This window comes from Leptosomus discolor, chromosome 6 (genome assembly GCF_034619465.1).
Source record: "Leptosomus discolor isolate bLepDis1 chromosome 6, bLepDis1.hap2, whole genome shotgun sequence".
NCBI classification, from domain to species: Eukaryota; Metazoa; Chordata; class Aves; order Leptosomiformes; family Leptosomidae; genus Leptosomus; species Leptosomus discolor.
In genome coordinates this window covers 16,745,266-16,760,671 of record NC_141396.1, presented here as the reverse complement: position 1 = coordinate 16,760,671, position 15,406 = coordinate 16,745,266, and the positions used below count along the sequence as shown (strand labels likewise).

At 45.9% G+C, this 15,406-nt stretch overlaps 1 protein-coding gene across 1 annotated transcript in view; it reads left to right on the top strand.

Annotated features, from left to right (window-relative positions):
- Positions 1 to 609: 609 nt before the first annotated feature.
- ENTPD1 (ectonucleoside triphosphate diphosphohydrolase 1) overlaps positions 610 to 15,406 on the top strand; it is a 33,268-nt gene continuing 18,471 nt past the window's right edge. The window contains exon 1 of the mRNA XM_086467430.1: positions 610 to 634. Coding sequence (XP_086323556.1) covers positions 619 to 634 — 16 coding nt within the window. The 5' untranslated portion in view covers positions 610 to 618. The remainder of the gene's footprint in view (positions 635 to 15,406) is intronic.

Below are 15,406 nucleotides of genomic sequence, written 5' to 3'. Positions count from 1 at the left end.
TGCAGCCAGAGGTGAGAGCTCATTCTATGGGCCAGGTAGGTGCAAGAGGTGACTTGTCAGCAGTTATTGCAAATTTGTCTCCTTTCATGTATTTTTTTTCCTGTGGGCTGGAGCTCATATCTGGAAACAAGAAAGGTCATCTCCTATCTTCGCATACCTCACTGGTGCGGAGGGCGTTTGCTCAGTCTTATGCGACTTTAAAAAAAAAAAAAACCTAATGAAAGTCTTTCTCTCTGCAGCTAAAATGAGATCTGCCCCCGGGAGCCAGCGATGCAGCCCTGCTTCACACGGCGGCCCCAGCAGAGCCGGCGGTGGCCGTTCCCTCGGGTAACCCCCGGGCGCTCCCCGCTCTCCCCGGCCGGGCAGGACCCTCCGAGCCGGCTCAAGGAGCTGGTAACGCGGCCACTCTGAGGTAATCTGTGCTTGAAGAAAAGCAGGAGGTCAGCCTGCAAGTTAGATAGATTGAGTCATGTAGAGTTAAACTAACCCCTCCCACAGCCATGGACCACTAAAGCGCCCATTTTCATGAGCACCTCTCACTAAGGCAGCTCAGAGCCGGCAGAGGCTGAGAGAGGAAGAGGGGGAGAGAGAGGGAGGAGGGAACGAGCACCGGCACTGATGGACGAGCCAAAGGGTAAGGACAGAAGCTGGTCCCCACAAGCAGCCCTGACCCCCGGGGAGGGGGCGCGGGGGGAGGAGGCAGGGCTCAGCAGGGCGCCCCGGGGGTGCCGGCATCCCGCGGCCGGCGCTGGGGGGAGGCTGTGCGTACTCATGAGAAGCTCCTTCAGGTTTGCCAGTCAGGAGGGAGCTGCGGCTGCGGCATCCCCGGGCGGCGCGTCCCTCCCTCCGCGCCCGCGGAGCGCTGCCGGCGGTGGGCGAAGGCTGCGCGGCGGGGGCTCGCCTGGGTGGGTGCAGCCTTGCCGCAGTCCTCCCTCGGCTGACATCATCTTCAAGCCTTTGGACTCCTGGCCGTATAAGAAGGGACAATGCCAACTTGTGACTGGGGTGGCCGCGGCTGCTGGGGGGACGCTGGAGGTGGCCGCGGGCTGGCGGGTTCCCGGACGGTGCAGCGGGGCGGGGGGGGAGCGGGGGCTCCGCGCCGGCGTCTGGCAGAAGTTTGGCCGCGTCAGTGCGAGGGATTCCCTCCCTGGCCGCGCAGGGGAAGAGCCGGCGGTGACTCCCCGGCTGCAGCCCGCACTGCCCCCGGGGCCGGTGCCGAGCCCCCGCCGCGCCGAGAACCGCACTGAAAGGACGAAGGGGGGGAACAAAAAAGAAAATTTTTTAAAAAAAAAAAAAAAAAGAAAAAAAGGGGGAAAAAAAGGGGGGAAAAAAGGGAAAAAAAGAGCAAAAACTCAGTGGATGTATTAGGAAACCGCGGTGTAAAGCGATAGCTCTGAGGTTGGAAGAATTGCTGTGCTGGCTACCAGGGGGCTCTCGGTGCGTGGGCTCGGGGCCAGAAGAGGCTCGGGAGAGCGCAAGGGAGAGGGGGATCCCACGCTTGGCACCCTGGCAAGCCCTCTCGCCTTAACTGCTGTCCTAGGGATCGGGGGAGGGACTCGGCGCCAGCTGGAGATACTTGTGGCACAGTAATTTTTCTACGAGATGCGTGTCTTGTACCAGGGTTTGCCTTTTATAATCAGCTGGCATGGTGCACGTAGCAGCACTAGTCACACTTAACGTTTGGCAGAAACATTTCCTAGTTTAGTATCAGCTTTTGTCTATCTGGGTGTCTTACCCTCTGCTTACAGCAACTTCTGCAATACGGTCCAGCTTTCTGTACTGCTGACAGTACTGGGCTCTGTGTGGGGCTTTTAAACACAAAGCAGGAACTCGGACAAATAGGCAAGAGGCAGTAAACTGGGAAAAGATCTGGGCAGAAACTTAGCCTCGAAGCTTAGAGATAATAGTTTCCACTACTTTGACAGTTTCCTGTTCAGTACCAGGTGGAAACCTCTCATTTATCGTTGTTACGACAACAGGGAATCAAAACGTGCTTGTTTGTTGGTTTTTTTCTTGTAATAAATAAAACAGTAAACTAGACTTCTCCGAGTTTTAATTTCACAGAATGTAATGAATGGCGTTTGAGGGGAAGAAGCATTTTCTCAGTCTGACGTACATCGAAACCTAAAGCAAAGACTGGCAGAAGGAGAAGGTTAGCTCATTAGTTTATGCAGTCATGAGTGAAGATGGAAATATTCAGAAATAATTCGCTTCTGCTGAGGAGGGAGATAAGAATAGCTTTGAAACCAGTCTTTAAAAAGTTTCATTCCAAAAATGAAATGTAATGCATGAACGGAGATGCCTTTTCTAGTGAGGTGAGGAATCACAGGGAAGAAACTTGGATGATGAGGACTGATTTAGCAAAGAGGACCAAATGAGCCTTCTTTTAGAAAGTGGAATTTTAAAGAGACAGAAGGAAACTGAAGAAAACTGTCAGCGCTTGAGCTAATTGCAGAAGAGGCAGTGATAGTGTCAGAATGGGCCGACCTGCAGAACATGTAACTCGTCTTGCAAGAGCCTAATGAAAATTAACGTAATAAATGGGAAGAAACCACATTTCATCTGTGTGTGAGAAGATAACATGAGGCAGTGTTTTTGAAAATGCCTCTCAGTATGTCTTCCAGAGGCAGCAATCAATAGGTTCAAGGCAGGGGAGTTCAGGACAGGCAGTATCTATCAGCTAGTAGGAAAGTTTCCACCTTGAAATGAGGCACGAATGCATATTGAGGGCACGTCCTTTCATCAGGAAAGAATTATTAAGGAGCGTTTCAGTGAGAGACATGTTTTCTGCGTGTATTGTCCACAGGGACTGTAACAAACAGGTTTGAAATGCTACTCTTCAGTTTTAGGAAGCTTGCATTTTAAATACTGTCAGCTTGGCCTTGAAATTTGGATCAATATGCTAACACAGCCAAGGAAGAAATTCTGTTTGGGGTGCTACAGAACAACAGTATGTATCAGTATGAATACCTTCTTGCATAGAAAGTGTGACGGTCTGAAAAATATATGAGGGGATTTCAGTCTGTGGAAAGCATGATACTGATCTCATGCAGACAGCAGTAAAAAGCAGTAAACCTTCTAAAATACATTGATTCTAACATAAAAGGTACTGAACTGAACTAGAGGCAGTAACTCTGTTTTGGAGCTCTGTATACATGACGAATTAATCACTGCTGTCAGATGACTGCTCTCTATGGACCAGCGATTGTTCCAGCATGGAACGGTAATAAAGCAAAATCTGACTGGAAAAAAAAGTAAATGAATGTGAATGAAGATTGTGAATTTAAAGAATACATACTGACCAGCACATACAAAAACAAGTATGAGGATGAATGGCTAGTTCATGCAGGCAGTGAAGGCAGCAAATAGAAGTTAACACAAGTAAATGGAAAGTGGAGAAAGAGGAAGTGGAGAACATCTGATAGAAAACACAGGCTGTGAATTGTGGAAGATGAGTTAGAGAAAGTAAAGATGTCAGGGGAAAATCTAAAGTTAGCAGGACAAAGCACAATTCAGGAGTTCTGTCTGTCTTAGGAACAAAACAATGTATATCTAGCAGTTGCATAATCATTAAGGAGGTGGAGAGGGTAAAATTTCAATTACGACAAGGAAAAAAAACCCACAGAAGTGTTGGTTAAATACTTTTCCAAATTTGGGGGAAAAATAAATTCTGATATGAAGGAATATCTCACAGAAGTTTTATAACCAAGCAGCCTGTTTTGTAGATTAATATTTTGGGGGGAAATAATACAAAATTAAATGTGCTTAATACTTACTGAAAAAATCTATGCTCAATGATGTTAATTTTCAACAAACTAGAGTAGAACACTAGGGATATCCCAGATAATGGAAAGGATGCTATTGTTGACCCAATACCCTAGCAGCGTGATGCTGGGTAGCCTAGAGAACTACCGTCAAATTTAGTTTGACACCAGTTCTATCTAAATTACTGGATAGATCTCCCCAATAATTGAGTTTTAATAGCAGTTTGATCATATTATTTTGTTCTTGTAAATGATAAGACTTATCCAAGTAGCTTTCAGAATAATGTTGTTGTAGAAACAGATAGCACTGTCAAAGTGGATAATGGGAATTAATGCATCGAAAAGGAAATTACTCATCCCAGATGGAAGCAAGCCTGTAAGTTCATGCGGTCCCCTCAAGTGAGCATATTAATTTGCATCCTAGAATGGAGATAGCCCCCCATGCAAGAGCCTGCGGCAAGAATTTCGAAGAATATGTTCCTTTTGGTTTTGGAACTCAGCTAGAGAATGCATTTATAAAGGAGGGGCAAGGAGGTGTATTTCAAGTACTGATAGAGCTTTTAATTTGTCCTTGCTTTCTTGAAGGCTTTTTTTGTTTACAAAGTAATTTATCTGGCTCAACAAAATATGTGTCAAACAAGCTTGGCGTGATTCTCATTTGGAAGAAAGAGACTGCATTTTGTCTTACGCATGTTGTTACTACTAACACACTCTTCTCCACTTATTTATTCAAGTAAGTCTGGAGGCTCATTGAAGTTCTAGGGGAAAAAAAGGATTCTTAAAATTTAAGGGAATATTGAACAAATCTGTGCTGTAAGTCAAGGGACTTCTAAAGCCTGACTTCCCTGATGGTTAGGAACCACTTCACAAAATGGGAACTGGAAGAACTAATCTCCCTGGTTGGTATTTGATAGTTACAGGGTGGATTATGAGTGCAGGACTGGGAAGGCAACTTGTCCTTTATCTGCTTCCCAGCTCATTATTTGTGCTTGTTTTATTTTTCAGAGGTGGCAAATGTGGTTGAAAACAGTAAATATGAATATCTCCCTGTTCAAACTCCACAGCAATAGATGCATTTCTGATGTTGCTCTGATTACAAAAGTCTCTTTATGACTCTCCAGCAAAGAATGAACTAATGGATTAAGACCTCAAAAATAGTTATCAAAGCAAATCATCATTCAACAGCTGTGTTTTCAGAGGTATTCTGCAAAAGGCCTGATGGCATCAGACATTTTCAATAATGATCTAAAAAGTATAAAATCACGGCTGATTTACAGATGGAGTTTGTCAGTGCTAGGAGGACCAGTACAAATACCAATTAAGTCAGAGGAAAGAGTTTAAGGAAGCCAAGAGTGGTTGGAAACATAAAGAGCAAATAGGCTCCAAGCCAAGCTTATAAAATCGTAGCTAATGCAACTTTGGGAGGAAAATTGGACATTCAAATCCTGAATAGACTAGAAAGATTTCCAGATAATGTTGTCCAGAAAAAATATGCAGAGGTGTGTGTATGTATATATGTGACAGCCATAATTCGTAGGTTTTTTACTTTACAAAGCAAATTTATTTTGTTTGGGAGAAAGTTGTCAACCTTATTGTGAGCACTGCAACCTGTGTTTGTCTCTTAACTTGTATTTACCAGAAATATGTAGAAAACCCTCAAGGAATTTCTTGAGGAGAAAGAATAAATATAAGAGGCTAGATACCTGAAAAGGGAAGGGTTACAAAAGCTGTAATAATTGATGATCCTTTTTGCCTTTCCTAAGTTGTGTAACTGGCTTAGTGTGGTGCAAAAATATCAAGCTTGGTCACATTCCTTCTTTTCCTAAGACATCTTTGCACCTTTAGCACCTGTGGGATGGGGGGCAAGTAGCAAACCTGACTTTGGGGTTAACACCCCCTGGCTAGGTATTTTGTACCTTTTTACTGCCTAAGTGTTCAATAACAGTGTTCCATGGAGCTGGATCTGGTTTGAAGGGTGTTGAGATAGGAGCCAGCTTCTCAGCATGGAAGTGACCTGTTCAAGGTGGCTAGGATGTGACTAAAGACAGAAGTGTTTAGGCTGAACTTCGGGTTGAAGTGAATGATGCTGCAATGACTTTGGGGAGCCAACCCATAAGGGATTAGTATTATTGAGACCTACCAAACCTAAATTGTAAAATTCCAGATCATCTTCACAAGAGAAGCACTCCTGCTGATTTTCTGAAAGATGAGTTAGATGGGGCCTTTTCTTAAACTGTATTTTCTTATGGTTTTGTCAGCCAGATGCGAGAACTGTCTTCATCTCTCAGCTCAGCGGAGCTTCCCTTCCCTGTACAGAGCTGAAGGTTTACTCTGGGTGCTCCCATCAGCATTTCCTGGCTGCAGTGCTTTTGCCAGTATGCTGGCATGGGGAGCAGCAGAGCCTAAGGGTGCATTTCCACAGCCGGCCTAATTTGACATAAATCTGTGCTGCTGAAAGAGAAGAGAAAAGGCAACTGTCCTTGTCCCTAGCCTTGTTCTTTTTCTCTGCAATAACTTTCAGCTTGTCTGAAAGCAAACACCAGCCCAAGTGAGAGAAGAGAAGGAGGAAAGGGTAAAAGTCACTCAGATCAAAGTTATTGGGGGGGGCTTCACTGTGAGACAAGGACAGATACAAAACCAGCCCTGTGCTCTGAAAGAGTGCTGCATTAGCTGCACAAATTAAGAAATGAGTTAAGGGAAAAAGTGTGAGAGACCAGATGGAAGGGAACAAAGTCGGCTAAGTGCACACTGAAAAAATTCATCTGCTCATGTACCCTCATGCATTCACTCCCCGCAAATGCAGCTGGAAAGATCAGTTTCCCAGCCTGCTATCTGGGCTCCTCATCCCTCTGTCCCTTGTGCTGCACTGGCTGTTCAAGTTCGAGGGCGATGCAGGCAGTGTAGTGGTCACTGCTGTCACTACTCTGTCAGCTCTCGGCCACCACTATCAATGCTGCAACTCTGACTGTTATTGCTCTTCTCTGAAGCCTTTTGAACTCTTACTGGTCCCTTCCAGCTTGGGAAGAGCTTTCCGTGAGGATCTGCAAAGCCACTTCACTGTCTGCCTTCACTTTGCCTTTCAAATTCCCCTGTAATGTTGACATACTTTGTTGGCCGTGATTAAGCTTCTGGTATGAGGAGACACGTGGCCATCAGTCCGACCCGCACTGTCCCATGCTCCCTTGTGACCTTCCTCCAGCTGTACATTACACATCTTCTGATCAAAAATTAACTCTTACAGGGAGGCTGGGTGGTTTACAGGCTGGGATTTGCACCTTTGAGTGAGTGGTTTTATTTTGCGTAAGTAGACATCAAAGGCTCTTAGTTCAGTTTGTATTCTCCCCTTTGTTTCTGATCCTCCTGAGAATCCTTGCCCTGATCAAATAGGCTGGTGAATGTGAGCTCGTTCCTGGGGAAGAGAATGAAAAGAAAGAAAACGGACCTATTTTTACAAAGGAATGAGAATTATCTTGTTTTTTTCATTAACTATCTGCAATCTCTAAGGCAAAGCTTAAACTATAACTGGCCTTTGAGCTCTGTGTGCTGCCTGGAAAAGGTGAATCAGCAGCTCAGGACGTAGAAACCACCTCAACCCCTCAGTCAGTTTGCAACCCTTTCACAGTCAGCTCGGAGGGCTCCTGAGATAGTGGAGTGGCAGGAACTGTCGGCGCAGCTTTTGTGGTTTTTAACGTTCACTAATAGTGACACTGCAGCTGGGGGCAGGGGAGGCAGCAGCTGCTGCACCTTCCTCCCTGGGTTGTAGCAAGAAGGGGGACATTACTGCAAAAGTGAGGGACGGTGGGAATTTGGAGACCCTGCAGCACAACTGATGGGATGGAAGCACCAATGGTGCATGACAAAGCCCGGGGCGGGGGGGCATGCAGCTGGAGGAAAGATGGAGCTCCCATATGGAGCATGGGCTTGGTGGTGGGGACAGATAATGGAGTGGGATTTGTTCCTCTGCTGAAAACTGTCCCTCCCTCCTACCTGCTCTTTGCCAGAATGGCAGGGGCCAGCTCTTGCCAGGGAGAACACCTGCTCTCGGCCAAGATCAGCCCTTAGCTGCTGGCTCCAGCTGCTTTGGGGGAAACACACTGGAAATTTGCAATTTTGCCTTGAAATGAATGTACCAAATAAGTCGATCTACAGCTTCTATATATTTAGTCGTGCTTTCCTGAAATAGTATAGGAAGCTTACTGTTTGTCAGCTTTGTCTGAGGCTGTGGTAAACACAAAACTAGCTGAAGCTGAAAAGGACTTTATTCTGGTAAAGCTAGTGGTCAGGTTCTTGTTTACAAGACTTACAAACACTGTTGTGACAAAAAACGTGAAAGCCATAAAGAAAAGAAGAAAAGAATGTTCCAGCAGTGTTGTTTAGGATTTTTTCTGTCACTAGCCAGAGAGAATTAAGACAGTATTTTGAAATTAATCAGTTGTAAGTTTAAAGTTTAGTTTAGAAAATGGTATTAAAATATGAAGGGTTGAGCTACGTCTACCCTGCCTGATGAAAAGGACAGTCAGATAACTGCTCCTTTCCCACACCGCACTCGTGACTGTGTCAGCCTGACGAGAGAACTTAACACATCTGAAGAGCAGTAGCCTGGTGAAAAAAAAATATATATAAAAATTAGTAAAGGAACCTGTGCTTGTACAAGTTCAAGGTAGAACTATGGCAAAAGACAGAGGTAGGATAGTCTCTTTTTGTGGCAGAGCAAACAGAGGAGTTAAGCCCACTGTGAAGCTAAGCCTTTGCACTTCATCTTAAAAATAGTATTTTACAACAGAACCTGGCCCCATGCTATGAACCCCTTGTTAAAGACAGTAATTTTACAGTTGCTTTTTAGGTTACAAAGGGTGTCTCAGCTCCAGTGACTAGTAATTTCTCTACCAATTTAAGGACGTTCTAGTGTTGTGGTCACTTGGTGTCTGTGAGAATGCTAACTGAAACCCATAAGACTTGCTAAGAATAGATACTCTTCTGTAAATAGGGATCTTTGAGAGTCTCTTCCAGCCATTTACTTCTCAGGAGACTGTAACCGTAAATTTACATTGTAATATATTGCCAACCACCTCTCAGGAACTTTTGGTGTGGTGTAGCGGTTAATGTTTGGGTTTACCAGCATTTCATAGAGATTATATATAATGCATCAGAACTGCTGTTAGGTAGTCCCTAACGCCTTCATAAAGTAGTAAGCAACTCTTTTAACTCTACTGGTTTCTCCTACCTCCACCCCTGAAGTCAGACTGCGGGAAGGAAGCACAGGGAATGCCTTCTTTCCTGCTACAGGGCTCTGCTGCCTGTGTTTCTCCTTTTCAGCATGTTTCTCCCAACCCAAATGCATTTTTCCATTTTTTCCCTCATTATTAAAGTTGTAGCAGAACTACATAGACCTTGTAGTATGAGTCGTGTATGTATTTACTAGACCAATAATCTCCAAGTTGTTATTGGTCTGGCAGAACATGAGAGAATATATCAAAATGACGGAAGATGAATCCAAGAGTAGCTGTAGCTGAAGCGTGCTGCTCTTCACCCAGACCCTGGGAACTCTGCCTCTCTGCAGGAGGGTGCATGCTGTGAACACTGGTTCGTGAGAGCTTCCCAGAAAAGCGAACAAGGTGGTCCAGGGGACAAAGCATCAGGCTGGGTTTTTGCTGCTCTCTTGTGTTTTTTCATCACCTGGGAAAATGGGCCTAACGGTGCTGACCTCTGTAAACTGCTTGGTGGTATATGGGTGGAAAGCACTGTGACAAATTTAAATGTTATGTTTTTTTATTAGGAAAGGCTGAGGTTCCAAGACAGAAAAGTATGATGCTTGGCTCCAGCATTACCTGTTTGGTATTAGCTCCTCGCATGTTGTGGGCAGACAGCACTGCTGAGAGCTGGAGTCAGCTATGAAAGCCACAGAGTCAAGGGGAGCCTGGGAATAGTGGGAAAGTAATGAGACAGTCCTGGCCTTGCTTGGTGTCTATGTGCTGAGAGAAGGCTGGACTCATAAGGCTGTGACATGAGCATGAGAAAATGTGTGCACACAAAAGCTTCCTTGTGAGTCTTGTGGCTCTGCTATGGGATAATTGCAGCTATCCTGTCTCACCAGGAGCTTTATGGGGGAAGCTGAGGTTAATGCCAGGCTTGCCCTGAGATCCTGGGTATAGGAACGCTACAAGGTCTGCACTACACTAGTGACAATGGTCTCACTCCATACTGTCGCAGGGAGCTGCTCAGCATGTGACAGGCTGAAAACAGCACCAGCTTTAACATTGTCAGTGAGATCTTGGGTGCAAACTGTTTAAAATCCCTCATGGTGAGTCTGGTAGTGACACCCAGGGACAGGTTGCATTGTTCCTCTCTTGGATTTCAGCATTCTCTGACTTCCAACAGACTGCCGCTGGCACTGTGCTTGTGCATGCTGTCCTGCAAGCTCTGAGCAGGAGACCTGGCTACGTCCGAGCAGCAGAGGTGCATGCAGGAGCAGACCCCAGACCAGCCCTAAAAATCTGCTTCCTTTGCTGTTATTAGGGTCCCCCATAACCTAACCAAGCCAAGGAGACCTTTTCACAGCCATGGTGACAGCCTGTGAAACGAAGATCCCAGCATGCCGTGCATAAGGCAGGCTTGCAGCTGAAGAAGCAGAAATACTGCCACTGGCCTGAAGGAAACACAAATGGAAGTGTATGTGTGTGAGAGAGAGAGACAGAGAGGACTAGAAGAAGCAACAGAGCAAGGATTAAAAGAATGGTCTGTGTTGACAACCAAAGACGTGACCAACTGCACTAAAACTGGGTAAACACCAAATGTGGTGTTTGCGACAAGCCCAGGCCCTGATAAGCCTCACATGGATGGCTTGCCAGAAGAAGGCACAGGTGTTGATAAAGCCCCTGTGCAGATAACTCCTTGGGGAAAAAAAAAAAACTGTGCTCTGATAACAGAAGGATGACAGCAAGGTCGCAGCACATCCCGTGTGCTAGTCCTCCTCCTCCTCTCCTTGCAGGAAGGCAGACTGTGGGACTTAAGGTACCCAAAATGAGGAAAAAAAGGGCACTGAGCAGCCACCTGTCCTAAGGCTCTCAATGGAAGAGACAAGCAAGATTTTGAAGCAAAGGGATCACACTGTAGTAACCACTAGCTCCTAAAGATGGCAAAAGACCTGCTCAAAAATTTGCAGCTTGCCGCTGAATAGGAACCCAAGAGATGCAGTGAGGTCTGGTATCTGGCACGCTTGGTCCCATCTCACACAGGATCCTGCCAGAGCTCCTGGGTGAGCTCAGTAGCTGTGAGTACAGGGGGGAGTGAGCATGGGTGAGAAAATGAGTGTGCCTGAAATGATTTTTCAAAACACATACCATCTTCCTGCTCCATAAGGTCTTGCACTGTTGCTACATTAATTTCCTGTGTCATAGCTATGTCAAAAACTACTCCATTCTTAAATGAGAAAAAGATGTGAAACCTTTGTTTATAACTGGCAAAGTCAGCAGAGCTTAAGAAGTTTTTGTTTTGACATGATCAGTGGTACGAAAAAGGTCCAAACTGAGTTGTGAGTGGTTCTGAGAGATGAAAATTATTGGGCAAAAATATCCGACAAAAAGAAACAGGAGAGCAAGGAAAGTTGTTGGATGTTTTCAGTGACGGAAAGTGTAAAGCTGAAACAACTCACCGGCCTCTTACTTTGGTGGGAACAGTGAAGGCAAGTTGATTTGATACATGTCTGTGCACAGGGTGAGCAGATCATGGCCCAGAAGAAGACCCGCTGCTGAGAGTTATCTGAACAAAAGTGGTGTGGGAGCCCAGCCAGTTTATAAACGGACTCTAAAGCTAGGACTCCTACATCCACTCTGAGGAGAGAGAGACCCACAGATTTCTTTTTGCAGAGTTACCGTACAGCTCCTATTTCTTCTTCAGCCTGCAAGCCCTCATTGACATACTTCATGTCTCTTTAAGTGAGCACCCATCTCTTTGGGATCAAATCCTGTTTTCAATTAGCATTATTGTCATTATGAGTATCTGAAGTTTGAGTTATTTTTCTCATGTTTGTCTTTTTCCAAGTTTTATTGTTTCCTGTGTAGGATGATGGTTTCCATAGATACCTTGGACATTATTTGTCTATCCTCCCTTGATGTGCAGTTCCTCCCAATGAATTACAGTGCAATTTGCCACTTCTGCTTGAGGCCTTTGCTCCTTCATCCATATCAGTGCTATACTGAGTTTCTGAGTTATACTCTTGTTTCTGACACGTCTTATCATCTTGATATGTTGCCTTGTGCTCTTATACAGCTTTCCATCCACATGATAGAACTCCTATCCCAGCCAGTTTTAAATTAAAAAATGGTACGTTGCATGTCTATTTTAGGATTTTGTAGATAATTGTTGGAAACTTTAGCTCAGCTTTTCTCTGCTATGGGTAACTGTTAAACAGAACAGTGTTTTGTTATCTTTGTTCTCCTTCCTCCCTTGAGAAATATTATCAAAGGAAAAGGTCTAGCAAAGTATTCATGACTGGTATGGCCCTATCTTAGAGCTCAGCTAGCACTGATTGGTATTGTTTGAGACAGCTCTCACATGAGTTTTCTGTCTTTATCCTGTTTCTGCCTTGTCCCAGAGGAAAGCATATGTCCTGGTTTGCAGAGGTAGTTGCTAATGTGAGTCACTGCTTGGTATTTAGTGGTGAGAAAGTTGACCACTATCAATCTTCCCAAATCCTAGCAGAAGCCAAGAAAAATCTGGACACAGCATAAGTTAGCGCTTTCTTCTTCAGGGCTATATTCTGTCCTTATCAGGCTATTTACTGCACAAGTGAGGCTGTTCTGCTGATTCAGCATCACAAGAAGTGACACCAGGGCAGATCCAGGCCACACTTAAGGAATTACAAAGGAGACCATTAGAAACACAAGTTTTCTCTCCAGCTGTTTTATAAATGGATTTGTTTTCTTTCTTGCTCCTTTGTCCCAGAGCTGTTAATAAATAACCTTTTCCTGCAGGAGACATGAGGAAAGAAGCCTGTGCTCATGTGAACTTGCTGCAAGTGCTGCAGCTGAGCTGAGGATCCTGTGGTTGGAAAGTGGGCTCTGGCCTGAGCTTGGGACTTCTCGTAGCCAGAGGGAGAATGGTGCTCAGAAAGGATGGGAAATGCAGCAGTGGCAGGGAAGCAGCAGACCTGTAGCTGCTTTTTTGCATGGGCCCAGGTTTGCTGGCCATTCCTGCTGCTGGGGGGCTGTGCTTACCGTAACACAGCCAGCCAGTGGCTCTTTTCCATGCTATGAATCTATACCCTTTGCTGGAGTGGCTGTGTCAATAGCTTGTTGCTTGTTCAGCTGAAGTAACCTTCGTTTTGTTGGCTTTGGACAGTGGAGGGTGTTGATTTCTCTGTCACAGTAAGAATCTTTGGACACACAGGTTACAGCATGGAGCAGAAAGCTGGAGGCAAGTGTTATAGAAGAGCCTGGGACTTCCCTGCTTACACCTCCTTGGTGGGAACAAAGAGCAGCTTGTGCTCTTACTCCTCTGGGGAAGATGTGGTGAGAAGTCAGATCTGTAGGCCCAGTCCTGGGTGCAGTCTCTGCAGATGTCCGGGGGCTGCTCGATCACCCAGAGGTGATGGTGGTTTAACACCTCCGCAGCAGCCCCTTGTGTGTAGCCGGTGCAGACAGGCAGCTTGGGCACTTGTCAGAAGGATGGGTTGCTGTGACCGTCCCTTGTCCTTGTTACTACTGTGTGCCCATGCTGCCTTATCCAAAACATTTCATGTTTGTATTTTGAACTATTTGAGGCAAGGACTTTGGGGGGGTGGGGGGGTGAAGTGATGAAGACATATAAATCAAAGGCCAGACTACAGTTTGATTATAAGTGGGTTTCCTTTCCTGAGTATAATTCTCCCTGGAATTCACTGCGTGTCCTGGTAATAAGTAATTTGAACTTTGGAGATTAATAACATCCTGTGCCAGCGCATTCTTCCAGCAAAACTCTTTTGCTGTTTGGTTCCATGTCTGCATGAGGCTCCAGCCCTTGCAAGGTGCTCTTCTAACCATGAAAATTTAGATTCATATTTAATTTTTACTTTTCATTACCTTTGCAACCTCTAAGAAGTATTTCTTCTTATACTCAGGCACTTTGTCAAGGTCTGTGCCCTGCAACAAGCTCCGGTCCCATGTTCTTCCCATTGCTTGTCCCGAAAAATACCACAGGGTAATTTGTTTCCTGCTATTTGAAATGGAAATTGTAGCAGCATGAGGAACAGAGCGTGATATTCATGCCAAATATCATGAGCTGAATTCTCCTCATGGTTTGTGGAAATTCTAGTTATTAAAGCTGACCTCTGAGAAATCAGTGTATTTTTCTGCAAAGCCTAGACAGTGGATGTACTCCTCAGCAGGAGACAGAAGCTATCCCTGCTGTTCCCTCTCATGTGCTCTGCAATGAGGAATGGAGATACCAGCACTGACAGCTGCAGGTAAGGGGGCACATCTGGAAGTGTTTTAACTAGAGAGCTTTCTTTTTCATGCATGTGGGCTTAACCTTGGCTTACTGAAAGAGGCAGTAGGGCTGCTGCCCTGCCTGGATAGCAAGGGGCCTTTCGCTTCATCTGCTAGAATTAGTGGCAAAGGGGAGGTGCCTACAGTTTTCTCTGCTGCAAGTGGGTACTATGCATGTTGAGGGAGGAAAAACTCACTGGGTATCTTGCAGGCCTGAGATATGCTTCTCTGAAGGGTCAAACACCTGTCTGGAAATCACACTTGCAAGGGGTGGCACAGCCCAGGTGTAGGCATATCTCATGCACCGATGAGCACCTCAGCCATCCCCAGCACATGCACTCACACACAGGGCTGCTGGGCAATGGGCATCATCTGTCCCTCCACATACATGTCTCCATTGTCCAGGGGCTTTGCCAGTGGCTCTGCTGATGCTGCACCAGCCTGGAACAGTGTTTGTGCTTCTGCAGTCGGTCTCCAATGGTTTTCGGTCCTGAGTGGGAAGTGAAACTTCAGGAGAAAAGCTGGTTGCTTTGCTGTGCAGAAATACTCGGGAAGCTTGGGTTCCTGGTGGCTGCAGCAGTGCAGGCTGCTGCTCTGTTTGCTCACATGCTGCACTTTGGGCAGCTGCATTGTTTTTTGGAAGCCGGGGAAGCGAGCCCCTGAAAGCAGTAGTGTGGCTCAACAGGCAATCCCAGGAATCTGTGATTCAGAGAAAAATGTCCGTAAGATGTGGCAAGGGGCTTGGCAGGCTCAGGCCCTTTGAGGCAGGAGAGGTTGTCAGTGGAGGGGGCATACAGGGAAACTGGTGGCTATGGAGAGGGCGTATTTTGACACTGCTGTAAGCGTCAGATGCAGAGCACGCTGTGGGTGGCAAGGGGTTTGGATGTGTTTTTTCTGCGGTCATTCCCCCTGCCAGAACCTCCTGTTGGGGGTAGCAGTATTTACAGTGCTCAGGACTTTGTGTTTTCTGGGAAGTTTCTGAACTTGCTGACCCAACATGTGTATTGAGGTGGGGGGGAACGGCTATTCTGGAGGCTATTTTCCTCTTTTGCCGTGACAAATTCTACATCCCCCTGGTGTGGGTGGCTGATGGGGCACAGGGAAGGGTGGGCTGTACTGGGTTGGTGATGTGACTCACACATCACCAATCTTCCTACTAAAGCCGTGGCCCTGCTGTCT